Below are 27,795 nucleotides of genomic sequence, written 5' to 3'. Positions count from 1 at the left end.
TTTGTGGACCAGAACTACAGGCACTAGGATTTTATTTTTGAGCAAGCCTGGATACATAATTATAATACCATTCAAAAGAAACAGTCTTCTCAAAAATTCTTGATTAAAGGAACTGTTCTTACAAGGAAAGTAGACTCTTTGGGAAATAGTCTTGATAATTCATCTTGGCTACACTGAATAAAATTCCTTTGTTAGATTCTGGGATTTGTACTTCAGGTTATTATATAAAGTTCTGCCTAAATGGTGCACAGTTTCTCCTCCTTATATATTCAACACATGGACAAATGCCAGCTACATGTATTTTCTTTGACTCTATAAATATCATAAGGGTGATGTGTCTCTTTTCCTACCTAATCATCAAATTTATTATGGATGATATAATCCATACTTCATTATCATCATGAGTCTCTTCATTAATCTTCAACTGTTTAGGCTTACTTTGATGGACAGTATTGAATTTCTTTGTGCTCATCAATCATGCCTTGCCATTTCTTCCTGCATCCTTTTTTCATTATGATCCTTAGAGTATCTTCAGAAAAAAGCAAAATTCTCCCGATAGGCCTTAATCTTTTTATAGTATATATCTTCTATTCATTTTCACGGTTATCTCCTTAAACGTGAGGAGAAAACCTCAGGATGTTAGGATGACCTCCAGTACGATGTCTTTATTTAGATCCCGCATATTAGTGCATTTGACTCCAAATATATTTGCTACATTCTTTGGATTGACCTCCCAGAATACTTACTGAAATCTAACAATTATAGCTATTGCCGAATATTTTGGAAAAAGGGGATAGTAAAATTATATACAGATTTCTTTAGATAAAGGATGATAAATCTAGATGATTAGGTGACTGAATTTGTGGTCATTAAAAAGCGTGTCCCAAAAAGGGGACGGGAAAGAGAAATGAGAGAATTCTGGGTACCAAGTATGGTAAGAATACTAAGAAAGAGATGCTTATTTCTGCCTGAGGCACTGGGAAAGGCTGTAGAAGATTAGATTATGTGAGCTAAATCTTACAGATGAATTTGAACTAATCAGATGGAGAAAGGCCTGTTAGTACAAATTGTGCAAGGTTTAATTCAGGAGAAAACTATGTGGCTCATAATTGCTAGAATATTGGATGTGTAATTGGACAGAAGGGAGATCCTAGAGTAAAACCAAAATAGGCTTTGTTTTGAAGCATACTAAGACATTAGCACTGTGAGGTCTTGATGGATAGGATCACAAGATTTCATAGTTAGTTTCAGAAACATTTAATATGTATTGATGCTTTATATTCTTTTTTTCAACTATAAAATTTTCTTCTAGGTCTCCTTCAAAATTAAGTATATTACTGAGATCCCAATATTTCAGGGCAACCTATTGAGATAGAATATGAATTTTAAACCAAAGAATATCATCATTTTTAGGGAAGAATTGGGACTGGGTAAAGATTGTTTAAAGTGAATCTTCTTCAATAACATAATTGGAAAACCAGGTGTGGTGGCACATGCTTGTAATCCCAGCATTCGGGAGGCTGAGACAGGGTCATGGTTCATGGCCAGCCTCAGCTACTACTTAGTGAGGTCCTCTACAACTGAGTGAGACCCTGTTTCGAAATAAAGGATTAAAAAAAATAATAGGGCTTGGGGTGTAGCTCAGAGGTAGGATGCCCCAAATTTCATCCCCAGCACTGCAAAAACAATAAATTAAGAAGCCAGACGTAACACAGACCTGTAATCCCAATACTGGAAATGCTGAGACAGGAGGATCACAGATTCAAGGATAGCCTCAGCAATTTAGTGAGACCCTATTTCAAAATAAAAAATAAAATAGGGCTAGAGGTGAGAGGTGGAACTCTAGTAAAACATCCCTGTGTTCAATCCTCAATACCATATAAACAGGATAACAACTGTGAAAATTAAGAATCATAAAAGATTGATTTAAGTTATCCATTGCTGAATAATAAATTTCTCAAAAACTTAATGACTTAACGGTTTGGGGCTATAGGATTTGCTTTCAGATAGCGAATTTAATTAAATGTTGTGCTGCACACCTATAATGCCAGTACTTGGGAGGCTGAAACAGTAGAATCACAAATTCACAGCTTTCCGTAGCAACTTAGACTCTCCACAACTTAGTTTCAAAATAAAAAATAAAATAGGATTAGGGTGTAGCCTAGGGGTAGAATGCTTCTCTGTTCAGTCTAAAAATAAAAGCCTATTCCCATTGCTGGCTTGCTTATGTTTGATGTTAGCAGCCCTTAGTTCTTTGTGACATGAGCCTTTCCATAAGGCTGAGTGTCCAATGGCAATGGTGGCTGGCTTTTTCCACAGTAAGTGATCCAGGCAAGAGCAAGTTGGAAACCCACACAATATCCTTTAATCCATAGCCTCAAAAGTCACACACTGTCATTTGTAAAGAAGTCACACAGGTCACCCCATTCTGTGTGGGAAGGGACTATACAAAGACACAAATGCAAAGAAACAAGAAGGTTTGGTGCCGTATTAGGGGATGGCGACTACAGCTTTGTTCAACTCTGAAATAGGTTTGAGAAAGTAAATTTTTATAGGAAAACAGACTTTATCAAAACTGATTCATTCCCAACAGAAGAGCATAAACAGTGATTATCAAAGAAGAGATAGGAAAGTCATCTAAGAGCTTCCTCCCATGAAAACACAGGCATAAGCAGATTCAAAGAGATATTTTACCAACTCCTTAAAGACATAGCTAAAGAGAAAAGATTTTTTTTTAATGAAAAGAGTGTAACATTGAATTTCACACACACACAAAAGAAAAACTAATAAAAGTTGCATAAAGACAACATAGAGACATAGACTAGACTTTTGGGTTTAAATCCTAATTCTAGTTTACTAGTAAGTTGTTGAGACATGGACAAGTCATTTAATCTCTTCCTCAGTTTTTCATTTATACATTGGTTAATAGTACCAAACTCAAAAGAATTAAATGATTTAGTAAGTCATGGCTCAGTACCCATGGAGAATTGGTTCCAGGATCTCCCTTCCCACTGCGTCCCAGGACAGTAAAATATGCAGATGCTCAACTTCCTCATATGAAATGGCATAGTATTTGTATATAACCACCTGTGTACTTCATAATACCTAAAATAATGTATATGTTAGCTGTGTAAACAGTTGTTAACATTGTGCTATTTAAAATAATAGTGAAAAAAGAGTCTGTACGTATTTTTTTCTGAGGAGTGTGTGTGTGTGTGTGTGTGTGTGTGTGTGTGTGTGTGTGTGTGTGTGTGTGACTGTGCTTGAGTCCTGGGGACATTCTACCTGAACCTTACTATCAGCCCTATTTTATCTTTTGAAATGGTATCACTAAATTGCTGAGGGTCCTGAGTTACTGAGGCTGGCCTTGAACTTTTAATACTCCTTAGATACTGAGCCTCCAAAGTAGGATTGCAGATATGTGCCATCAGGCATTGCTTGTGAGTACTGTCACTTGAATCCACAGATGCAGAACCAACAGACATAGACAACTGACTATATTTGTAAAGACAAAGAACAGCACTTGATAAATTTAGAACTCCCTTATTGTGAATATTAACCCCCAAATTCTAAGTTAAAATATCAGCTAGCAGAATTCTGTAACCCATAATAAATATTGATAAGTGGAGGGGTTTTTTCAGTACTGGAGATTGAAACCAGGTGCATTCTACCTCTGAGCTACATCCTTGGCCCATTTTTTATTCTTTATTTTGAAACAGGGTCTCACTAAGTTGCAGAGGACCTAAGTAGCTGAGGCTTGCCGAGAACCTGGATCCTCCTATCTCAGCCTCCCAAGTACTGAGATTACAAGCGTGCACCACCACCCCTGGCCAGGATAAGTGGGATTTAACCTAGGAATGTGAGGATTATTTCATATTAGGATATCTGTTAAAAACAACTCATCATGGTCAGGCATGGTGGCACATGCTTATAATCCCAGCATTCGGGAGGTGGAGACCAGAGGATCGAGGTTTGCAGACAGTCTCAGCTACTTAGCGAGGCCCTTCACAACTCAGTGAGAACCTGTTTAAAAAATAAAAAGGACTAAAAAAATAAGGCTGGAGGTGTAGCTCAGAGGTAGAATGCCCCTGGGTTCCATCCGCAGTACCACACAAACAACAACAAAAAACAACTCATCATGTTATTTGATCTATGTAGACAAATACTATCCTCCTAGATACTTAAAAGGCATTTGATATAGTTATGTAAATAGTTTTTTTCTCTTAAATGTTCTTTAAAAAACATTAATAAAGAGATAGCTATCTCTGTATTATTCTTTAGCATGAAAAATATATAGTTTACCCCAGAAGGCTTTATCTTTCTTAATGAAGGAACATTGGAAAATATTCTAATTAAAATCAGGAAAAGGTGCTGGGTATGTTGGTACAAAGTAAGGATATTCAATACACCAACTGTTACTTGACATTAGCATTGACTAGCTAGTATTACAACTAGTTAAGAAAAAAGAATCATATATAAACTTAAAAGAGGTAAGATTATCACTATTTCTATTTTGACTATATATACACAAAACTGGCATCAACTAAAAATTGTTAAATATAATAGGAAAATTTTACAGGATGTCTAGGTACAATTAATGATTGATAATTTTTTGAGGTATGGCTAATAAATTGTTTTGTGTGTAGTACTGGTTATACCCACAGCCTTTTTTTTTTTTTTTCTTAAACAGGGTCTCACTAGGCTTCTAAAATTCTCATGATGTTTCTGAGCGTATCCTCAAACCTTTGAGCTTCCTAAAGTACTGGTATTACAGGCATGAACCACCATTCCTGACTCTGTTAATAACTTTTATATATACAAACAAGTAGGATGATATCATGAAAGAAAATTCCCACTTGTACATAAAATACCAAAGAATACACTTATCAATATATGTGGAAGATTTATACAAAAAAGCCTTAATCCCCCCCAATACTACAAAAAAAGATTTGAACAAACATATTGGAAAGGAAAATAATACATTTTATAAATGTACCAGCTCTCTCTAAATCAGTCTGTGCATATATTGTTTGAACCCTACAAGGAAGAAGGTAGAATGGTTTCTTAGACTCAACCAAAGTTTCAGACTTCAAAGACTAGCATGGATTGTTAAAAACAGTGAAATTCTTGTTCTGGTAGAAACTTATACTATGATCCTAGAGAAGGCTTTTCTGTTATATAAAAACCAAGTTTGAGAGGTTCAACAACATAAAAATCATGTATTACTGCATGTCCAAAGTGACTATAAGCAAACAGTAATGACACAACGTATAAAAATATTTTCAGCTCATATCTCTGTAGTCTGTTTTTTCTGAATAAGTAAAGAGAAGTCCCTAAGTAAATAAGGGAAACCAGGTGTGATGGTGCATAATTGTAATCTCAGTCTGTAAGAGAGAATTTCAGGTTCAAAACAAGCCTCAGCAATTTAGCAAAGCCATTAGCAACTTAGTGAGACCCTTTTCAAAATTAAAAAAAAAAATAAGGCAGGTGTAGTGGCACATGCTTATAATCCCTGTACTTGTGAGGTTGAGACCGGAGGATCACGGATTTGCAGCCAGCCCAGCAACTAACTAAACCCATTAACTTAGTGAGACCCTGTTTCAGAATAAAAAATAAAGCCGGGCGTGGTGGCGCATGCTTGTAATCCCCATGCATTGGAAGGCGGAGACAGGAGGATCACGTAGGTTCGAAGTCAGCCGCACTAGCTTAAGAGACCCTGTTTCCAAATAAAAATACAAAAATCGGTCTGGGAGTGTAGCCCAGAGGTAGAAGGGTTTCCAGGAACCCCAGTACCACCAAAAAAATAAAAATGAATAAATAAATAATAAAATAGGGGTAAGAATGTATCTTAGAGGTCAAATGCCCCTCAGTTCAATCCCCAATACCACACTGAATGAATGAATAAATATAAAATAGGGATGGCATGTCTCTCAGAGGTTGAGTGTCCCTGGGTTCAATCCCCATTACTACAAAAAAAATTAATAAATAAGAAAATTTAGGTACTGAGTGAAAAATGAGCAAAGGATACTATAAACAATATTTCCAAGTGTTACCTGCAGATCCTCAGAGTCCACAGGATCATACCTATTTTCATGATAATGCAAAAAAATTACCTTTTACTGAGGCATTTATACTGATGATAGAAAACAGTTAAGGAGCTAGGTGTGGAGGTGCGTGCCAGTACCTAGCTGACTGAGACAGGAGGATCCCATGCTCAAGGACAGCCTCAGCAATTTAGGGAGATCCTGTGTTGTATTGTCGTTGTTTTGTTTTGTTTTTAAGGGCTGGGATGTAGCTCTGATGTAACGTACCCCCTGTTTAATTCCCAGCCACTACCATCACAAAAAAAGTAATTATTTATAGGTAAAACTGATGAAAGAATATATAGTAAACATTGATCCAGAGAATCCCAGTTTGGAAAATAAAACAAATTCATTCTTATTATAGGAATGTAAAGGATATTATTCTTCACAGGAAACTACTATTAATAATTTGGTGTACCTGTTTCTTATATGAATTTTTAAAACCTATGGTATGCAAGTTTATGTCAACTTAGGAATTTGTCAGTTTATTGTCATATGCCTTTTCAAGGGATATTAGTATATTTGAATAAATAACCAATTTTGAATAAAAAAATTTTTTTTCTTTTCTTGTGGGTCTGGGGATGGAACCCAGGGGCATTCTACCTCCGAGCTACACCCATAGCCCTACTTTTTATTCTGTATTTTGAAACAGGGTCTGAGTTGCAAAGGACCTCACTAAATAGCTGAGGCTATCTAAACCCCTGTCTTCCTGTCACAGCCTCCCAGATGATGGGATTACAAGTGTGTGCCACCACACCCAGCTTTGAATAGGAATTCTTAATACAAATCTTAAAATATAAAAAAATTAAAATATTTGTGAACTATAACACAGAAAAACACAAAAATAAATATATGCCTTAATGAATTATTATAAAATAAACATTCACATACCAGTTCTAGGTCAAAACAGAACATTGCCAGCACCTCTAGAAGCGTTCTCTTTCTAAGCATAATTTTCGCTTTCCCAAAAGGTAAACAATAACCTAATTTTATATTAATCACTTCTTCTTCTTTACTGCTGAAGTATGTATCTTTGAACACTAGTTTTGTTTTCCTTATTTTCTAGCTAATAAAGTGGAATAATATAATGTATTATTTTGTGTCCAGCTTACTCAGTCAACTGTGTATGTGTAAGATTTATCCATATTGTGTTAGTCTTGTTATTGTATACTATTTCAGTGTACTTATATTCTACAATTTATTTAGTCTAGTGTTGATAGAACTTTGGGGTTGTGATTTGGGAAATTATGAATTTTATTAACACTTGCAGCAGTGCATAAGACCTTCAAGTTGCTCCTCCTTCGCACTTATATTGTCAGGTGTCTGTTAGTGATTAAAATATATCATTATTTTTAATGTGCATTTCTGTTCTTTGACTCTAATAATGCATAATGTATGATAGCCTTTTGGATAACCTCTTTTATGAAGGACCTTTCCAGTGCTCTTATGCATTTTCCCAATTGAATTGTCTGCCTTCTTCTAAGGAACTATAATCTTTATATTCTAGATGCAAGCCTTTTATTAGATATTTTTGATGTAACTTATCATTTTTCATTTTATAGCTTGCTTTTTTTTTCTTTTTTGGTGGTACTAGGGTTTCTGGAAGCCCTTCTACCTCCGGGCTACACTCCCAGACCTATTTTTTATATTTTTATTTGGAAACAGAGTCTCCTAAGCCAGCGCACGTGGCTGGCTTCAAACCTGCGCGATCCTCCTGTCTCCGCCTCCCAAGCGCGGGGATTACAAGCATGCGCCACCACGCCCGACCCTATAGCTTGCTTTTTTACTCTCAAAGTATCTTTTGATGAACAGAAGTTCTTAATTTTAATGCAGTCTAATTTTGTCAGTCTTTACCTTTGTACTTTTGGAGATCACACTTGAGAAAATTTTTACTTCTTGAGATTTGAAAATAATTATTATCTTCTAAAAGTTTTGTATTTTGTCTTTTGTATTTGAATGTACAGTCCAACTAAAGTTAATTTCTGTATGTGGTATAATGTAGAGACAGGCCAAGTTTTTATATTTTTACATGGATATTCATTTTTCTAGCACCTTTTGTTTTAAAAGTATTCCTTCAGCTGGGCATGGTGTTGCATGCCTGTAATCCCAGGATTTAGGATGCTGAGACAGGGGGATTGCGGGTTTGAGGACCTCAGCAAGTAGTACACTCTCATCAATCTAGTGAGACCCTGTTTCAAAATAAAAATAAGAAGAATGCCTAGAAAGGAGAGACATAGGAAGACCCATAATAGCAAAGGGGACCTGCAGCAGGGCATCATGGAAAGAATACGTTTGTTTGTTTGTTTGTTTGTTTGTTTGTTTGTTTGCTTGTTTGTTTGTTTGTTTGTTGTGCTGTAGATTGAACCCAGAGATATTCTACCTCTAAGCTATACCCCCAGCCCTATTCATTTATTTATTTAGTTAGTAGATGCTTAATGAGATTTTAAGTATGTTCATTTCAGTTCCTGGTTTTCTAAGAATTGTTATTGTTATATAATCTTGAATTTTTCAAAATGTGGGTCCAAGTTTGTCAACCTCAGTGATAGTCTGTCAAAAGTTCTGCTAAGACTCTGTCTCCTCTTCTGAAATTACGATTAGCACTAAATGCTAGGCTAGCCTTCTTGTTCTTTCCTCATGTCTTCAGCTCTCTCATGTCTCCAAACATATATTGATTTTTGTGTTTGACCTAGCCATTCTTAGTCTGAGATTTAGTCTGAAAAACCTAGTCTACAGCATGATCACTCCCCTCCTTGATCTCAAGTATGGAAATTTCGTGAGAGAAAGAAACAGACAGAGTGTCTCACTAGTACCCTGTGATAAATAAATGGCTTTGTTTTATAAAACTGAGTTTCAGGTATATTTCTATGGTCTTCCTAAGACAGAGGTGATGTATTCTAAAGTGATAGAGTACAGTTGTCCATCAGAACTTCCTGTGATGATGGTCGTGGTCTGTATCTGTACTGTTCAGCATAATCACTAGGTACCTCTGCCTGTTAAGCACTTGAAATGTAGCTAATATGACTGCAGAAGTAAATTTTTAATTTTAATTGACTGAAAGTTAAATAAGCATGTGTGGCTATTTAGTTTGGAGTGGATACAGCATGGAATAAAAGCAGAATCTCATCTTAGTACTCAGAGGGTTCACCCACTGATGTGTCCCTTTTCCAGTGCTCTTGCAAGGAATGTTTGATATATGATGTCTCACTAAATATCCTAGGCCCCACAGAATGTTACCATTTATTTTTACCATTCATGTGGTGTGATGACAGTACAATTGTTATCCTAAATGACAATGTAAAACTGATGGAGTCAGTCAATTTTCTAATATGAAATTTTCTCTGCAGGGAAAGGGGCGCATCCGTCGAGGAAACTATCCGAGTCCATCTTCTCCTGTTGTAGTTCGGTTGCCCTCCGTGTCTGATGTGCCAGAAGAGGCCTTGTCTAGTGAGGCAGCCACAGAGTCTGACATCACAGAACAGCAGCAAGCAGCTATGCAGCAGGAGGAAAGAGTATTGACTGAGCAGATTGAGAACCTGCAGAAAGAGAAGTGAGTGTCCGGGAGGAAAAAGAGAAGACAGAAACCAGTTGTCTGTTTTATTTTCTTCTTTTCTTTCTTTATTTTCCCTTATGTATCATCTCTTACACTGTCAAGCACTCTTGTCAGGTGATACAGAGGATGTGGAGATGATGATAAAGACATGTTACCTACATTCAGGTAAAGTGTGAAATTTGTCATCTCAGCAAAGGAAGCTCTCTCTGTGAGCTGAGAGACTTAATGCTACTACTGTGGCAGTTCTGGTCAGGCTAACTAGGAAGAGGACATAGTATCAACAAGGTATTTTAATCTTAGTCAAAATTCTTTGGGCACAAGTGGTAGAAAGCCAAGACAAGGTCCTTGGCACCCTGACAAGTCAGGGATATGCCTGCATGAACAGATTTATTTTGCAAAAAAAGAATAAGAATTCGCACATTAAGACCAAGTCCCTTTCAAGGCATCTCTGAGAGTTTCATTAAGGAAGGTTATTATCTAAAGATCAATATGGCCATGGATCTAGGTTCTCCCTGAAGGCATTATATACTAGTTCTGGTTGGCATTGATGACTGTCCTCAGAAGTCCTAGAAGGATTCATATTTCTGAGTTCTGGAAATCACAGCTTAGGTCTCAGGGCTTGAATCATGGGGAATATGAAACTTAAAGCACTTTCTGTCTGTCAGGATTGATTGTGAAATTTCAGTTAGCTTAAATTGGCTGTGGCTTGGCTATAAAATACATGATAAAATTGAAGTGGCATAAACTAACCAGGGCCTGATAATTTGTTCAAAGAGTGATCTAAAAGAGGAACTACCCCAGCTTTGGCAAAGTTGTCATTGGAAGTATTGAAAGAGAAATAAAAATTAGCTAGGAAGGGGAAAGTCTTTGCTGAAAAGGAAGAAGTATGAGCAGAGTCTCAGAGATGTGAATGCACATGTTTCATGACCATTGTCATTGCTTTAGTGAGTTACCGGGGAGATGTGCTTGAAAAATTGCCTGTGGATCTCGAGGTTGGTAAAGTGGAAGTAAAGCCAAGAGGGATCTGACAAGGGAACACTTGATTAAAAGGCAGTAAGAATCAGAAGGACAGTGAGGTTGTGGATGTGGGTTGGAGTATTGGATTCAGAGCTGGTGGATTTCCAGGTAATGACAAGCCGCAGGATCTTTAAGAGAAAGTTCCTTATAAAGTAGAAAAACAGTTTCAGACATAAATGAATTTTGGTATTAGGATTTTGAAGTGAGTTTTTACCAAGATATTAATTGAACTATATCAAGGTGATATCAGGCAGTAGTAAGAAAGCAAGATTGGGAGCCAAGTACCAAAAATCTCAGGGAACAAGAAGGTATGACTGAGAGGTAGATGGCTGGCTGTGATGAAGAATAGAAAACACTGTTAACTGGAGATGACATAAAGCTTCAAAAACCAGAAAACATTAGTCATTGTTTCATCCAGAGGTCTCTCTGGTCAAGGTAGAGGATGAAGTCTATATCCAGTTAGTAAAGCTTCATGGAACATAGTTTAGAAGCAAGAAGGAATTCAAGAGAAGAAAGGACTTTACTGATGTGTTATGAGTGAGTTTAGAGCCCTGGTTTCCCGATTATTAGTCCAAAGTTCATTTTACTAAAAGCTCTCACAGTTGCAGCATCTTGCTGTAGCCTGCTCTTCACTCCATTATTGGCCCTAGGTTTCCTGTGTGGTCTTCTCTTTTAGTCCATATGGTGTGAGCCTTCACCATCACTTTGGCATACAGGTCCTCATCACAACCCTGAGTTGGGACATAAGAAATGTGACTGTCTCTTCTGTTTGGATCCTTGACTTTTCAAGGAAGGTCTTTCTTTGTCTTACACTTTCTATCAAATGGTTATGGATTTTATGGTTATATCTTACAGGGAGGAGCTAACATTTGAGATGCTTATACTGGAACCACGTGCCTCTGATGATGAAACCCTTGAGTCTGAAGCCTCCATTGGAACTGCTGATAGCTCAGAAAATTTGAATATGGAGTCTGAAGGTACCACTTCTGAAAGATCAGGTAAATGAACATGTTAGACCAAAGACTCCAGATTTCTTCTGTGAAGAAAGAATAAGAGTTCCCAAGCCAAGAAAAGTACCTTTTACACATGCCCTGACATGAGAAGGTATCCACATAAATTGTACACAGACCAACCCTTCAATATAATGCAGTTCTTTTGTTAATGTTTTCTCCTATATTTACCACAGAGAAAAGCCATTATTTGTAGTAAATATTATTTTACTGTCCCATACCCATTTTCTAATAGTGAGAGGCAGAAATGATGCCTTTCTGTTACATGGGATTATATTCCAAAGGGCATGCATATTTTAGAGGCATTTACTGGGGTGCATGTCTCAAGGGGAGGCAGAACTTAACATGGGGTATTGTTTTTTTTAAGTGATACCATTCGCCAAGCATGGTGGCATACACTTGTAATCCCAGTATTTGGGAGGCTGAGACGGAAGGATCGTGGTTTGCAGCCAGCCTCAGCTACTTAGTGAGACCTTGTTTCCAAATAAAGAATAAAAAATAGGGTTGGGGGGTATAGCTCAGAGGTAGAATGCCCCTGGGTTATCCCCAATACTGTAAAAACAAAACAAAACAACAACAAAACGATACTATTCTTGGAATCTGTTGGTGGCAAGAGTCAAACACCAGATTTCCTTGGGGCGAATTTTGAAATTACACATATATGTGATACACACACACACACACACACACACATATATATATACATACATATATACATATACATACATACATACACACATGTATATACATACATACACATATACATATATATATATGATGATTTGCTTTAGAGGGAATTGTCATTTACAGCTTTGGACTCTTTTTACATTAGAGAGAAGCTTAGCCCTTAGCTCTCTGAAGGCAGCTGGCAAATCTGAACCTTCAAGCAAGTTGAGAAAGCAGCTGAAAAAGCAGCAGGACTCTTTGGACTCAGTCGACTCCTCAGCCTCTTCATGTCTGTCTAACACTGCATCGTCTCATGGCACCAGAAAACGATTTCAGATTTATTCTAAATCTCCATTCTACCGAGCTGCCTCAGCTGGCGAGGCCCCAGGAATGGAAGGACCATTGGGCCAGAACAAATCCTTTGAAGAGAGGCCTCAGTTCATCAGCCGAGGAACCTTCAACCCTGAAAAGGGCAAACAAAAATTAAAGAATGTGAAAAGCTCACCTCAGAAAACCAAAGAGAACCCAGAGGGGACAGTCGTGTCTGGCCGCAAGAAAGCTATTGACCCAGACTGTAGCACCACCCAGCAGCTAGCACTCTTTGGAAATAATGAGTTTATGGTCTGAACTGGCAGATGTGTGTCCCTTCGTGGCTGGATTGGTAAACACATCTGGTCTTTGAGGCCTGTTCTCATGACCTCATCCGCAACAGTTAGTCCTAATTGTGGTCCTGCTTCTTGTCTCAGCATGTGGCTAACACTGTGCTGAATTTTGGGCCTCCTACCTAAGTGGAAGGACCTCTTGAAAGCCTGCTGGGATGGTGCCAGCTGTGCCTTGGCTGCTGTATTTGAGTTGAGATTTCACTAAACAAAGCCACCTAGGGCTTGGCGATTTGGGTCAGCAATAGTTGCCTCCACCCTTCTTTTCCTTCCCAGAGATAGATGTTAAACTGGGGGAGGCCAGAGCTATTGCAGACCTGAGGGACCCTCTGATTTCTGACATTAAAGAAAACACAGAAACCTTTCTTAACCGTGAAAGCAAAAACCTGTTGGATTTATTTTGGGATAGTTAGGAGCTAAGGTATTATATAATTTTTTCCAAGCATTTATAAACAAAAAGCCTAAGCTCTCTATTTTGAAATTTTGAAAAACCATGTTATATTCTGGGAAAAGTAAAAAAAAAAAAAACAACTATTGTTTCCATTAAGCCATCAGAGCATGTCTCAGATACCTGGTTATCCAATGAAGATGAGAGTACATGCTTTGTTTTTTGGTGATGCTTGGTATAATAGTCAATGCTGGTTTCACTCCTGGTTAGTTTCTGCCACATATGTTGCATGGGCTAAACTTTTGCTAGCCATAATACTCTCATGTTCACTGATCCTAGGGTCAGATTCCACTAATCTTTGTTTAAATGTCTGAGAGACATTTAAATGATCTCTAAATATGAAGGTTTCATCCTAATCCATCCATTTTTTCTTTTTGTATATATAAACTGAAGACCACATAAGAGCCTATTCATCTGCTGGTGGATTCCCACCACAGACTCAAGACAAATAATGTGACCATTTAATCACTTCTAAAACATTCACACACAACGTTGCATGAACAAGTATTATAGAAAGCTGCCAAAAAATAAAAAAGTTTTAGTATGACCCACCTAACTTCCATCTTCTTTTCCTCAGACGATCAGTATTAAATAGATGAAAAAAAATCAAGGACTACTTGAAGCTATTTTTGTTAATATACTAGTTACTGCAGTTTACTGTAAATATGTATGTACAGTATGCCTATTTCTTTTTAACTTTGGCTTCTCTCGTTCCCCTGGGATTTCTTCCCACAGATTAGAGGCTATTAGGGTGAGAGCCATTCTTCCCTTGGTTGAAGGAAAGTGAGACTATCTTTCTCATCACCAGTGGTCTCCGTACACCCACGTTATAGTATTTGAAGCATCTTAGCATTTGTGGGATTAGAAATCCATTTTTACTATTTATAATGTATGAAAAATGAAACATAAAACCCTTTCTTGAGATGTGTAAAAAATGTTTATTTTTAAAGTTACTAAATGCATCTTGTCTCACTACCACATGCACTGTTCTGAAAAAGAGCCTTTAACACCTATAACCAGAATTTTAGTTATTCTTCCTTTTCATACTTATTTGATTTGAAATTACAGAAATGTTAAGTGTTGCGTTGAGGCAGAATCTCTCCTGTTACACAACAATGAACCTCATGCCACTGCCTCGGCAGTCCCCGGCCGCCTCACGGGCCAGCTTAGAGCCTCAGCCGTGTGGCAGCTAATGGTAGCAGGAGTCTCCCCACTCCCTGATTTGAGTTCAGAATTGATTCAGGGCAAGGAAGCTTTTAAAATCTCCATAATGGCAATGGCTAATCAGTAAATGGTAGGTTTTATATCTCACAAATCTCTGCCACCTTGTTCATGTTGTCCTGAGGAGTGATAAATATTAAGCCTTTAAAAGGGTGAACTTCAGAGACTCTGCTAGAGGAAAACCCCTCAGCATGGCTGTCCAGGTAGGGTAGAGGTGCTACTTCCTGGTCCTGGCTGCACAGACTGTATTTCAGTATTCTTTGGAGAGTGGTTTGCTGTTGGGCATTAACTCTTAACCTTCCACTTGTTCTAGAAGGTCATTTAAATCCCATATAAAAAAAAGAGATTTCCCTTGTGAATAATTTCCTTTGTCCCACAAGAATGGGTTGGGAAACACATCACATGGTCTCCCATCTAAATCTTTGTAGGATTTTTTTCATAAGATAAGTTTTTGGCAGTTCAAAAACTACTTATATATAAGTCATTTTATAGGAACTAGTTGATGGATGTTAGAGACTATATTTTCTCAGGGACCTAAAACCTGAATTTGAATAAAATTAAATAAAAGATATTTGGTTTTTTTTTCTTCAGTTGCTAGATTTGTGGAATTCTAGTCATTTAACAAGCTGCCAGGATGGGGCTGGGGAGGTCGATCCACACAATTGTAAGAATGTCTCAGCAAGTGGGTGTGGGGGGGCTTTGAGGGAAAGAGAGCTGTTGTTCTATAAAACAACAGGCATTGTTGACCTGGTAAAGAGATGAAGCCATAACTCTTGAAAACTGTCAGAACAAAATGCTATGTCTACTTCCATCTCTTCTTTAACTGGTTAAAGTTAGGTTTCCACAAGGTGAAACTGCAATACAATCACTCATGATTAAGGATATATGACCTTAATATGTATTAGATTTGTGGTTTCCTGTTGCTTCTCCTTTGCTGCTTTTCCTTGTCTCATACCTCAGAGGAAATCTCTGTATGGCAGCAGTGCGGCGGTGCCACCTTTGGAGCCTGGACTACAAAACCAGAGTTTTGGCCATTCTAAGCTTCTGAAAACATGAAGATAAAACCCGCTCTCACTGCAAGCCTTTGCAGAGGGAGACCGGACCTGAGGTCAGGGGTGGGATACCAGAGTCCCCATCTTCCCAGGCTTTGGACATGCCACAGGTTTTACCCTGCTGGAAGGTTGTTCTGTGTTCTGTCACAGTAGGGTTGTTTTCAGGGTCAAAGACAGGGTCACAGAAGTGTGCTAAAAAGAGGTGGTCTAGCAAGGTTCTGCAGTCCCATGTCGGGGCCTGTGGGCTTTGCGTTTTTAACTATACCTATGAATGTGTACCTCCCACAAGCACTTTGCTGAACTAAAAAGAAGAAAGGATTCTCAGGATGTGTTCACAGCTAAGAGTTGTAATTGTGGAAAGGAACAGTCCAGATGGCTTTCTCATCTGCCTCTCCTCCCAGCCCTGGAGTGGGAGCTGCACATGGAGCCTGCATCATTCTCTATTGACAAGTATGTTATGCCAACCCATACTTCTGTGATAACTTCCCCAGGACTGTCCCCCAACACCATGCCGGCCTTGGTAGTGAAATTTCTCAGTATTTGGAGGAATCCTTTGTCTTTCTATGCCCCTAAATACTTGTAACTACTTTTCTTTGAACCACTTCCACATTTGATTTGGTGTTGAAAGAGTAACCGCAAAATGATTTCAGAGCTGGATCTATTAGACCTTGTTGATCTCTTGTTTCCAAAAATGCCCCCCTAACGGGCCTGTCACCTTGCTACCCATCCATTCTTAATGCCTATTTATCAGCCCTCTTAGGTCATATGAAAGTTGCACCTCTTAAACCAAGTATTTGTATTTACTATGGGAAAGGTGTGGAGGACAGATTAGTATTATATTATTTTAATGGATTTAAAGTAATTTATAAGTATGCTGAGTGTAAATTTTTAAAAGACTGTATTATAAAAGGACATATCCTGTGAAATATAATATCATTTTGCTGTTTAATAGAATAATTCTATAAGAAGAATGGTTTATGTTATCCACAGAACTGGTCACATTCCTGATGCAATCAATTGGCACTTTGTCATTTCTGGTGGGGGCAAGACATCATCTGTATAAAGTGCAGTTTGTGTCCTTCAAAATATGCACTGTATAGCTACACAAAAGCAGCTTCATGAACCAATCACCCCCTGGCTCATTAAAGAACAAAGCTCCCGAAGCAGCAGTATGTGTGGTTTGTTTTCTGGCCATTCTGGCTCCTATTACTCTCGACCCCAAAGGACAGCAGTGATTTTTTTTTTTTTTTTTTTTTTTTGTACTGGGGATGAAACCCAGGGTCTTTCTACCCCTAGGCTACACTCCCAGACCTATTTTATATTTTATTTGGAAAGGGGATCTCACTAAGTTGCTGAGAGCCTCGCTGCTACCTCCTAGTCACTCATGGGCTGGTAACACTTGGACCTTGGTAGTATTTTTTTTTTTTTTTTTTTTGGTGGTACTGGGGTTCCTGGAAGCCCTTCTACCTTCGGGCTACACTCCCAGACCTATTTTTACATTTTTATTTGGAAACAGGGTCTCCTAAGCCAGCGTGTATGGCTGGCTTCGAACCTGCGCGATCCTCCTGTCTCTGCCTCCCAAGCGCAGGGATTACAAACGTGCTCCACCACGCCCGGCTTTGGTAGTACATTTGAGATCCAAACCATAACGTGGTTCCTGGCATCTCTGCCATAAAGAAAAATCCTCAGAGGAGGGAGCGCTATTGATGTCGGGTTGATACAGACGATTTACTGTCATATGCCTCCTCAAATTCCCCACGCCTTCCTCCTGGAGAGACCCCAAAGCCCTTTCCCAGTATGTGCTTGCTGTGCTCACAAGTCCCCAAGAGGAGCCTGTGAGCTTCAGCAGGAAATCACCCCACACTCTCCAAAGTCAGATCAATGTGCAGGGCTTCTCTGCTCACATTTCAATCATGACTCTTGCTAAGGCGACTTTGTCTCAGGCCTTCAGTTTCTTTGTTACTGGTTTTGTTTTGCCTTAGTGAAGATTGAACCCAGGGGCATTTTACCTCTGAGCTACACCCTGTCCCTATTTTTTTATTCTTTATTTTGAAACGGTCTAGCTGAGTCATGGAGGGTTTTGTGGGTAACACTTGTGATGGGACATCAGGGAGTGAAGTGGCATTGCATACATGAAATGACCCAAAAACACGAGGCCGGTCTGAGACTTAAAAGGCAGAGACTCCTAGGTGACTGGTGTACTTTGGAGAGAAGGGCTTCAAGGTATCTGCCGCATTCCGTCTTTCCTGGGTCCAGCCTTGATTGTCATTTGCAGGGTAGACGAGATATGACTGCAGCTTGGGGAGTTCAAACGCCGCAGAGAGCAGGGAAGCCCTAGGATTTTGTGCATTTCTCACATGCACTTTTACTCCGTGACTCGCATTCCTTCTCTGAAGGCAGAAAATGCAATTAGTAGAATTAATTATTCAAGTGATTCCAGGATGCAAAGGAAAGAGGGAGAAGGCTGAGTCAGGTAAGCAGCATTAAGTGAAGGTGTGAGTCTTAAGCCTGGTTTTTATTTGTAAATGGCAATAGTTGGTCCTTTCCCCGGTTAATCCGAGGATTAAATAACAATGCATATTAAGGGTTCAGCTCACTGCCTGCTAATCACATTGCCCCTATATGTTCTTAACATATATGATTTTTTTAAATTTATGCACATATCTAGCTAACTTTTAGAAATTATTTTCTAGGTCTCCTGGGTTATCTTTGGGAAGGATGAGGTTTGTCTGAGCTTCATCTTCCCATGAAGAAGTGATGAAGAGTCCCTTTCACAAGAAAGTGCTGGTTGCTGTGTTGTATTGAGTTGGATGGTGCCCACCCTTATGTATGAAGGGATGAAGAAGATAGAGACAGAGCGAGGCTGAGATGGCAAGACGCCCTCTGGAGAGAAGCTGGGCAGTCGAATCTGCGGGAGCTTTTCCCCTGGGCTTGGGTTCATTGCACCTGGACTCTGGCTTGGAGCTAAAACTAGAGGAACTCAAAGACTGTATGCAGCAATTCCTTCACTGTCTTTGAACAGAGAGCCCTGACACGTTCATCTTCCTGTTTTTATTTCTTCACTTTTTAAATTGAGGTCAAACAAAATACAGTAAAGTATACATGTCTTAAGTGCACAGCTCAATGAATTTTCATGTATGAATAGTTTTATAAATCTATTACCCAGGTCAAAATAAAGATAACTTCTAATGCACCAGCAGGCTCTCTGGAGCCGCCCCCTAATCAATCCTCCCCACCCCCAGAGTTGACCACTATTTTGACTTCTGCCACTCTCAGTCTAACGTGGTCTTAAACCCTGATAAATGAAGGTGTGCCTGGCTTCTTTTACTCAATTTTTATGCCTATGAAACTGTCTGTTGTCATGTAGTATCTGGAGTTCATTATTTTTTATTACTGGTTTTCATCATGTGACTACACTACAATGTATTAATACATTCTACTGTCAATAACGAGTTTGAGACTATGATGGGTAAGGCTGCTAGTCATATTCTCGTTTTTTTTGGGGGGGGGGTCATTTCTGCTAGGTATACCTCCTGTAAGTGAAGTTGGTGGATCAAAGTTTAGGCAAATGTTTCGCTGTAGTAGATTGTCTCTCAGGAGTGGTTGTAGACATTTATTTCCACTCCTGCTAGGGTTATTTTTGTTTTGCTTTGCTTTAGGTGGTACTAGGGTTTGAACCCAGGGCCTCTCTACCTCTGAGCTACACCCTCAGCCCTATTTTATTTTTTATTTTGAAACAGGGTCTCGTGCAGTTGCCCAGACTGACCTCAAATCTACAATCCTCCTGTCTCAGCCTCCCAGGTACTGGGATTAGAGGCCTGAGCCACCATGCCTGGCTCACTAGTTTTTGAACATATCACAAAGGAGTTTCTCCATTGGAGTATTCCCTATGGTCTTGCGGAAGAAGAGGAGCTCGATGCGTTCAGAAGGGATGAACCTCAAAGACGGAAGGAGCAGAAGCAATTTCCCAAACCTGAAGGGGAGAGAAGACACCATCAGTTTCATCTCCAACTTCTGAGCACTAGTCTTTGGAGCAGTGCCCACCTAGGATAGGGGAGGAAGGAGGAAGGGCGCTCTAGGAAAAGCCCCTTCTCAGAGGATTCGCCTCCACAGCCCATGAGTGCAGTGATAACAGTGCTTATCACCTAAAGGTCATCAACATCAAGCTCTTTATGTTTATCCTGTATATGAATATATTATGGATCCTATGATAGTTAGATTAGCTTTGTATATAAGATTATTTTTTAAGAATATAAATCCCTGCCCAGGAAACAAGTAGGATGATAGGAGCCATACAGAAAATCAAGAAGAATTTGAAGTTTCCCCCAACTTAGTGTGTCTGCAGTAAAATTTAGTAGGTCACAACCAGCCTTTTATTAAAAAAGTATACAAGGTAAAGGTAGTTATTGCTTGGTGGAACCTTGTGTCGGAGTTTATGTGTATATTGGGCTACAAGAGAATATGCATTTCTTCCTGGTTATTGCATTTTTTTAAAAAACTGAAGCTGGGCGTGGCGGTGCACGCTTGTAATCCCAGCATTCTGGAGGCTGAGACCGGAGGATTGCAATTCGTGGACAGCCTCAACTACATAGTGAGGCTCTGTTTCAAAATAAATAATAAAAGATAGGGCGAGGAGTGTAGCTCAGAGGTCAAATACCCCTGGGTTCCATCCCCAGACCCGCCCCCCCAAAAAAAAATACTCTGCCCTTGAGAATCCAAAAGTGCCACGTTAGCACTTAGCAGAGCTCAATGAATTTTCGTGTATGAATACTTTTATAAATCTACTACCCAGGTCAAAATAAAGATCACTTCTAATGCACCAGAAGGCCCCTACAGCGGGTAATGAACTACTGTGGAAGTGACAGAGGAGATCTTGATCAGTACTTGGATCTGACACATCCCTGACAGGCCAGGACATCTGAGGGAAGTGGTCCCCACAGAAACTGGGCCTAAAAGGGCCGCCGGTTTTCAAATGTCTGTGATGCCCTTGGTTAGGATGCTAGGCCAGGCTTCTGTGCTAGCAATGAATCCTTCCCCATCTGCTCACAAGCTGCACACATCTGTCCATGCAACATGGCACAGACCTTGTCTACTTGGATTCTTCCAAAAGGGCGGCTACCTCTTCTCCTTGGGATCATTTTTCAGATGAGAAGTGATTTGAGGTTGCCTGTGTTAGCTCACTTCTTCAGAGACTACTGCTGGGGACCCCAAAAGAATGCAAATAGTGAATTTTTTTTTTTTCAGGCCTGGGGATGGAACCCAGGGGCATTCGACCTCCGAGCTACACCCCCTGCCCTATTTTTTATTCTTTTTATTTTGAAACTGGGTCTCACTGAGTTGCAGAGGACCTCACTAAGTAGCTGAGGCTGTCTGCAAACCATGATCCTCCAGTCTCAGCCTCCCAAATGCTGGGATTACAAGCGTGCGCCACCACACCCGGCTCAAATAGTGAATCTTAAAGAGCCCTCGGGGGCCTGGAGGCCAAGCACACCATCCATGCCAAAGCCCGGTGAGTGTATGTGCTGGTATTGGACAGCGCTGAGTGGTCCCAGAGCCATGGCTCCTGGCCCCCTACCCCCAACACACTCAGCCTGAAGCTTTCGCCCCTAAACCCACCCAGGGCTGGCCACCATCCACGCAAGTGCGGGCCTGGCTTACACGGTGCATCTCCACACCGTGCCCCTGGTCCTCTCCAAAAGATCTCAACTTTCCTTTTATTTTTATTTATTTATTTATTTATTTATTTATTTATTTATTTATTTATTTATTTTTGCAGTACTGGGGATAGAACCCAGGGTCATTCGACCTCCGAGCTACACCCCGTGCCCTATTTTTTATTCTTTTTATTTTGAAACCAGGTCTCACTGAGTTGCAGAGGGCCTCACTAAGTAGCTGAGGCTATTCCCAAACCGTGATCCTCTGGTCTCTGCCTCCCGAATGCTGGGATTACTAGTATGCGCCACCACGCCCGGCCTCCTTTGTATTTTTTGAACCCCTTTTTATTTTTGGAATCCCCTCTGCTCCCAAATAGTGCCTTTTCCCTTGTTCCTTACCACCACTCCGCTGCCAGATCTGACCCGTTCAGCTCCTACGTTCTAGCATTCTTCTTTTCCTTTCTATTCCTGTGACCACTCCCAAAGACCAGAGCTCTGTGAAGTCCGCTGGAGGTGGCAGCAGCTGTTACGCCCTCCCTGCCACTCTAGACTGCATGAGGGCCAGCCCTGTGCATGGTGCCCTCCTCTCTAACGCCTGCTGGGTCTCCCCTCTGCCTCTCCCATCAGGGGCAGCCTCTGGCTGGCACCCAAAGGCCTGCACGGGCGGGTCCCATCTTCTAAGCTTCCCACCTCCTTGCTGGGAGCAATCAGGCGTACCTCCAGAACAGGAAGGCATAGTGCTGGCCTCTACCTTTGTAAGCAATGCTTTCTCTTCTGTTACACTTGCCCTTCTGCCTGTGGCCACCTGCCACCCCACAGGTCTCTGTCTCCTTCGGGCACAGGTGACCTTCCATACCTGACAAGGGCGATTCTATCTTCAGAGTGGTCACTGCCAGGGGGCCCTGGAAGGCAGCAGCCTTGTCTGATGGGTGTTTTGATGCCCCCACCCCCAGGGCTGGCGCCATGCCTGGCCCACAAGAGATGTTGGACAGATGCTGGTTGAACTAAGTCCCTTGTCCTGTGTGGCAGGACATACCAGAGGTGAGGGAGAGGGGCACGGAGTGGAGGGGGGACAGGCAGGGTGGCATGGGCTGGGTCACCTCACGGGCTGGCTGGGGTGGTGGGCCTTGCTGTGCTGGCTCAGCATCACCTGGGACTGGTCCTGCAAGGCCTCCACATGCTCGGGATCCTTCAGGCCCCGCGTCTCTGGGGAAGAGCAGCATCCGTGAGCTCCCTTCTGGGGCTGCCCCAGCCTGCCCTGCCCCTTGGGGTCGCCAGGAGGGGCCCCAGGAGAAGGGAGCTAGGCCACCCCTCTCTCCTGTCCCTCCAGTCCCCACGAAGCCTGCATACATCTGCAGACTTATGGGTCGTGGATGGAGAGTGAGGGACACAGAGGTCACTAGGGCTCCCATTCTCTAGCTCCATTCTTGTTACTCTGGAAGCCTTGGGCTCAGTACCTGGCTTGAAGAGGACCAGGGCCTTCATGCAGGCGAACTCTGTGGGGTCCACTGCCAACGCCCGGAACCGGGAGATGGTCTCCTGCAGGAAGCGCGTCTCTGCGCTGGCCATCGCCAGCCGGCCCTGGGAGCTGCCAGCAGGGGCCTCGGGTGGGGCCAGCAGTGGGCAGCTGTCCAGAGGCAGGGACCACTGTATGGCTCCGAGGAGGAAGAGTTCACTCCATGCCTCTTCCAGTAGGATCACCTGTGCCCAGAGAGGGTGTGAGCGTTATGGTGGGCACATAGCTTCTCCAGCACAGCCTGGAGCTTCTGCCACCATGTAGGGGGAGTGGGAGGACTGGTCCTAGGTGCCCCGAAAGCTGCCCTGACCTCTGCCTGGCATCAGCTCTGGCACTTGGCACCCTCAGACCCAGCTGCCCAGGCTCCGGGACCCGCTCTGGGTTCCATCCAGGGCTGCAGTTAGGACAGTTAAAGAAGACAAGAGTCATGGGAGCCTGGGCCACCTCAGGGACACGCCTGAGGCTGTCCACGTCGAGTGCTCAAGAGACTTCCGGCTGTCTTTCAAGCTCTTCCCTTCAAGCACACAGCATGGCGGAGGGCTCAGACCCTCTGTTGACTCTTCCTGGCTCCTCTCCAGTGCTCTGCTTGCCTGTCTGAAGCGCAGAGTGGAGGTCCATCCTAACTGTGGAGAGGCTGGGCTCACACTTAAGCCCTGAAGTCACAGGCACCTGTGTTCCCAGGGTCCCAGAGAGCCACGGGCAAATTGTGAGCCTCTGTGTGTCCCGGGCCATCAATATTCCCTAGGTATGCACCCCGACTGACCATCCTCCCTGCCCAGGAGCTGTGTGTACCCTGCTGCCACCACCCTGAACACGTAGCCTTGACCTCCACCAGCTCAGTCATGTGCATCTTGAGCTGGCGCCATCTGAGCTGTGTGTGTGCACCTCCGCTCCTCCCTGCGCCCCCCACCTGACTCTCATGGCTGCTGACCCCAGTCCATCCAGCTGCAGTAGGCAGGCTGCGCCCTGTACCTGGTCCCGGAAGGGCAGGTTGGAGAACACGGGCAGGTTTTTGGCCCACTTGACAGCCATGAAGAGCAGGCGAGCTGATGTCTCGTGAACACTGTCCAGGCCACAGGGGGACGAGGGGAACTCGGGCTCATTGCTGGTGACGTCAATATTCTCATCGGCTGTTGGAGGAGAAGGCGGTGGCCTCAGAGCCGCAGGAGGTTCCAGGGAGGACCCAGGCTGGACAGAGGTCCCCGGCTGGCCCCCAGCCATCTTACCATCCTCTGGCTCCAGCTTAGCACAGGTTTCTGCTGTTATGAGGCTGGCCATGAAGTGGTGGCCCAGGGCTCTGGCTGCAGAGGCTGGCGTGGGGCCCCGCGGGCTGGGCCCTGGAGGGGCTGGAGAAGACACCAGGGGCTCAGGGCGGGGCTCGGCATCCGGTGGCTCCATGCTCTCCAGGCGGACCTGGGCGGTGCTCCGGGGCTGGCGCTCATTCTGCACGGCTGGGAGGCGGGAAGGTCAGGACTGCAGCAGCCAGCAGTCACGCTGCCGGTCTCTTCTCCCCCTCACCAGCCTGTGCCCCGCTCACCATCCTGGTTCATGCCCGCTTGCAGGCACTTCTTCAGCCGGCAGGCTTGGCATTGGTTGCGATGGGCTTTGTCCACTGGACACATCCCCGCCCCCACTTGGCACCTGCAAGAGAGGGCAGGGTCAGTGTCTGGGTTTGGACATTTTTCACCCAGCTTCCCTTTTTTTGTAGTACTAGGGAATGAACCCAAGGGCATTCTACCTCTGAGCTACAACCCCCAGGCCTATTATTTTGTGTGTGTATGGTGTGTGTGGTACTGGAGGTGGAACCCAGGGGCTTTTCTACCTCCAGGCTATACTCCCAGACCTATTTTTATATTTTATTTGGAAACAGGGTCTCACTAAGTTGCAGAGGGCCTTACTAAGCAGCTAAGGCTGGCCGTGAGCCTGCGATTCCCCTGTCTCGGCCTCCCTAGTACTGGGATTACAAGCCTGCGCCACCAGGCCCGGCTCCTAGCCCCTTCTCCACTGAACAATTGCCACGGGTCCCAGGCACCCTTGGGGTTAGGCACCCAGCAGGACTCGTGCCCTCCACCTGTAGATGAGCCTCCGCCGCACGCTCCTCTTGAAGAAGCCGCTGCAGCCATTGCAGGCGTAGATGCCGTAGTGCTTCCCGCTGCTGCTGTCCCCACACACGCGGCACTGGAGCGAGGGGCCGGCGCCTGAGGGCAGAAGCAGGGCTGGGCCGCGCCCTCCACTCGCTCTCCCTTCCTGGCCCACGGTGTCCTGCGCTCTCGCTGGACACGCCACGTCCCGACCATCCGGAAGAGCATCTCCCTCCTGCATCCACCCCACCCTCCTGTCGCCAGCTCTCACGGCTGCCCGGCGGGCGGCTCCAGACATCCATCAAAGCATTCGAGGTCACGCTGGGGACCCTTTGGGCTAAGCCCTAAGCAGGCTTCTCTATTGTCTCCTTTTCCATCAGCCCTGTTATCCTGTCCTCTCTGCGCACCTGCAGATTTCTAGGACTCTGGGTTCGCCAGCACATTCCTTCACACCTATCCACCAGCTTGGGGCCGGGGGACTGAATCACACAGGATGGTGTTCTGCTCCCAGGGCCTGGGCCTCATCTCCAGGAAAAGCCATACCTGACGGATCCTCCCCCAGGCTCCACCTGCCCGGAGACTCCTTCCTGGAGGCCGTGACAGCCGATGACCCAGCCACAGCCATGCTTGTTGGAGCCGCTGGCCTAGTCCTGGACAGCCTGGGGTGGCCGCTGGCTGTCTGCCCGCCTGCGGGAGCCTCGGCCTTGATCTCCAACCCGACTTTCTGCGTTCTTTCCCTCTGTTTCTGCTTCTCCCTCTAGCGGGTCCTGGCGGTCCCCTGCTGTGTTTCTTTCTCTTCCCGGTCTCTGTCTGAACTCAGGAGCTTCCCAGCGTCCCGAGCCCCCACCCCCACCCCAGCAGCTGTGACTTGAGGAGATTTTTCTCAGGCAGCCGCAGTTTATGATCCCCTTAATCTTTACTGTCTCCACAGGGGATCAACTGGCCGCACCTCTGCAGGTTACCAAGGTGCCCCTGGGGCTGGTCAGCCCTGCTGTCTGCACCCCGGCCAGGGCTGCCCAATGTTGCTGGGCCGTTTGCCCTGCACCCTCAGGGTTTTGCGGTTCAGTCCCAAATCTTGAAGGGAGGAGTGTGGACTTCATTTCCTCCAGGATTTTAATTATTATCATCATTTTCTGCAGTGTTGGGGACTGAACCCAGGGGCGGTCTACCACTGAGCTATACCCTCAGCCTTTTTGTTTTGTTTTGTTTTGTTTTTTGGTGGTACTGGGGTTCCTGGAAACCCTTCTATCTCTGGGCTACACTCCCAGACCTATTTTATACTTTTAATTTGGAAACAGGGACTCTTAAGTCAGCGCGGCTGGCTTCGAACCTGCACGATCCTTCTGTCTCCACCTCCCAAGCGCGGGGATATCAAGCGTGTGCCACCATGCCTGGCCAGCCTTTTATTTATTTATTTTTTTTTTATTTTGAGTAAGGGTCTTGCTAAGTTGTCCAGGCCGGTCTCCAATTTGCAATCCTCCAGTCTCAGCCTCCCAAGTTCCTGCGATTGCAGATGTGCACCACTGTGACTTTAATCATTTTAAGGTACACCTGTGTGGGTCCCTGCACGCCGGTTCTCACTTTGGGTTCTGGCCAGTCCAGCCCTCCCACCCCGCTGGTTCTCTCTCAGTCTCCTGGACTGCTTAAGAACCATGATGTGAGGACTTTGTATCTCTGAAAGGCCAGTCTTCCCCAGCTGCCCATGGGCTGGGGTCAGGTGCGGGGCACGAGACTGGGGAGGCGGAGAGCAGACGGCAGGTGTCTCCCTTGCCCACCTGGAGCACCGGGCTGCAGGACACAGTGGGTCTGCTCTGGATCTCGCGTGCCCACCCCCAGCCTGGCCTCTGCGTTCTGCTGCTCCCCGGCCCATCTTCCTCTGGGGAGGCAAGGGAAGGGGCATCTGTGCCTCTTGGACCAGGTGTGGGCTTGCAGGGGCAGAGAGGGGAGGGCAGGGACGGCCCCGGGCTCACTCATCCCTCCTCCGTCACAGGCCAAGTGTCCCTGAGCGAGTGAACTGACCATTTGAATTTCAGTGTCCTCATATGTGAAAAGGGAAGACAGAAGTCGTTGTCCTGTATGTCACTGGGGGAATTATTGGGTAGCTCATGCGGTGTGATTCTGTGCCTGGTACTTACTGAGAGTGCTCAGGTGCCGGGTACTCTTGCTTTTCAGGGTTACCGAGAAGATCAGAGCAACACCCAGGAAGTACCCTTCCCTCTTTCTGCTTCTCCGTCCCTCCCCCTCCCCTGCCCAGGTCAAGTCTGGAGGAGACCCCCCTTCCCCGCCATCCTCAGCGGGGTGAGCTGTGACCAGAGCTGGCTCAGCCTGAGAGCCCAGGGTGCATGAAGCTCCTGGAAGACTCATGGGGTTTAGGGGAAGGGAGGAGTGGGGCAAGGCCCTTAGGTGAGTGGGGTTAACCCTCACTGTGACAGAGAGGCACTATTGGGGATTTGGGAAGTCAGCTCAGGGGCTTTGCAGGGTAATCCTCTTTCTGGAACCACAGAAGATCGAGGCCACGGAGCTGAGGCCTCTTACCTGTCCTCTGTCCTCATCTTCCCTCCATCCTCCTGCCAGAAGCCCCGCAGGAAGCCCTCCGGTGACAAGCTTTCCACCTGATGGCCATGGCCGAGGCCTTGCCCTTGAACTCAGCAGTGCCCTCCCGCTCCTGGAAGCCAGTCTCCACATCTCATCACCCCCGGGAGCCCAGAGGCAGCCCCAGCAAGCCGCTCACCCTCTCCTTGGGCAATCTCTCGCACGTTCACGACTTCTGTGACCATTTTACACCAGGTCTGCACCCAGCTCCCCATGCACAGATCCACCCTCAGTTCCACCGTGCAG

General features: G+C 44.0%; 2 protein-coding genes across 3 annotated transcripts in view; one reads left to right on the top strand and one right to left on the bottom strand.

The window, feature by feature from the left end:
• Positions 1–12,953, top strand: part of MYO9A (myosin IXA) — a gene marked incomplete at both ends in the record, with an annotated part of 187,408 nt that extends 174,455 nt beyond the window's left edge. The window contains 3 exons of one of the 2 annotated variants that reach the window (XM_080693311.1): positions 9,428–9,630; positions 11,506–11,627; positions 12,493–12,953. In XM_080693311.1, the coding sequence (XP_080549437.1) occupies positions 9,428–9,630; positions 11,506–11,627; positions 12,493–12,953 (786 nt within the window). Of the gene's footprint in view, positions 1–9,427; positions 9,631–11,505; positions 11,649–12,492 lie in introns of both variants that reach the window. The other variant, XM_080693312.1, reaches the window with a different exon arrangement.
• A 6,593-nt stretch (positions 12,954–19,546) lies between these two features.
• NR2E3 (nuclear receptor subfamily 2 group E member 3) lies at positions 19,547–25,582 on the bottom strand (the record flags this gene model as incomplete). The annotated part of the gene is made up of 8 exons (XM_080691651.1): positions 19,547–19,679; positions 22,461–22,566; positions 22,818–23,061; positions 23,849–24,006; positions 24,103–24,327; positions 24,414–24,517; positions 24,948–25,074; positions 25,501–25,582. The coding sequence occupies 8 exons, from the start codon at positions 25,580–25,582 to the stop codon at positions 19,547–19,549; spliced, it is 1,179 nt and encodes a 392-aa protein (XP_080547777.1).
• Positions 25,583–27,795: the final 2,213 nt, after the last annotated feature.

The sequence above is a fragment of the Muscardinus avellanarius genome, assembly GCF_963383645.1.
Source record: "Muscardinus avellanarius genome assembly, chromosome: 3".
Classification (NCBI taxonomy): Eukaryota; Metazoa; Chordata; class Mammalia; order Rodentia; family Gliridae; genus Muscardinus; species Muscardinus avellanarius.
This window is presented reverse-complemented; position numbering and strand designations above follow the sequence as displayed.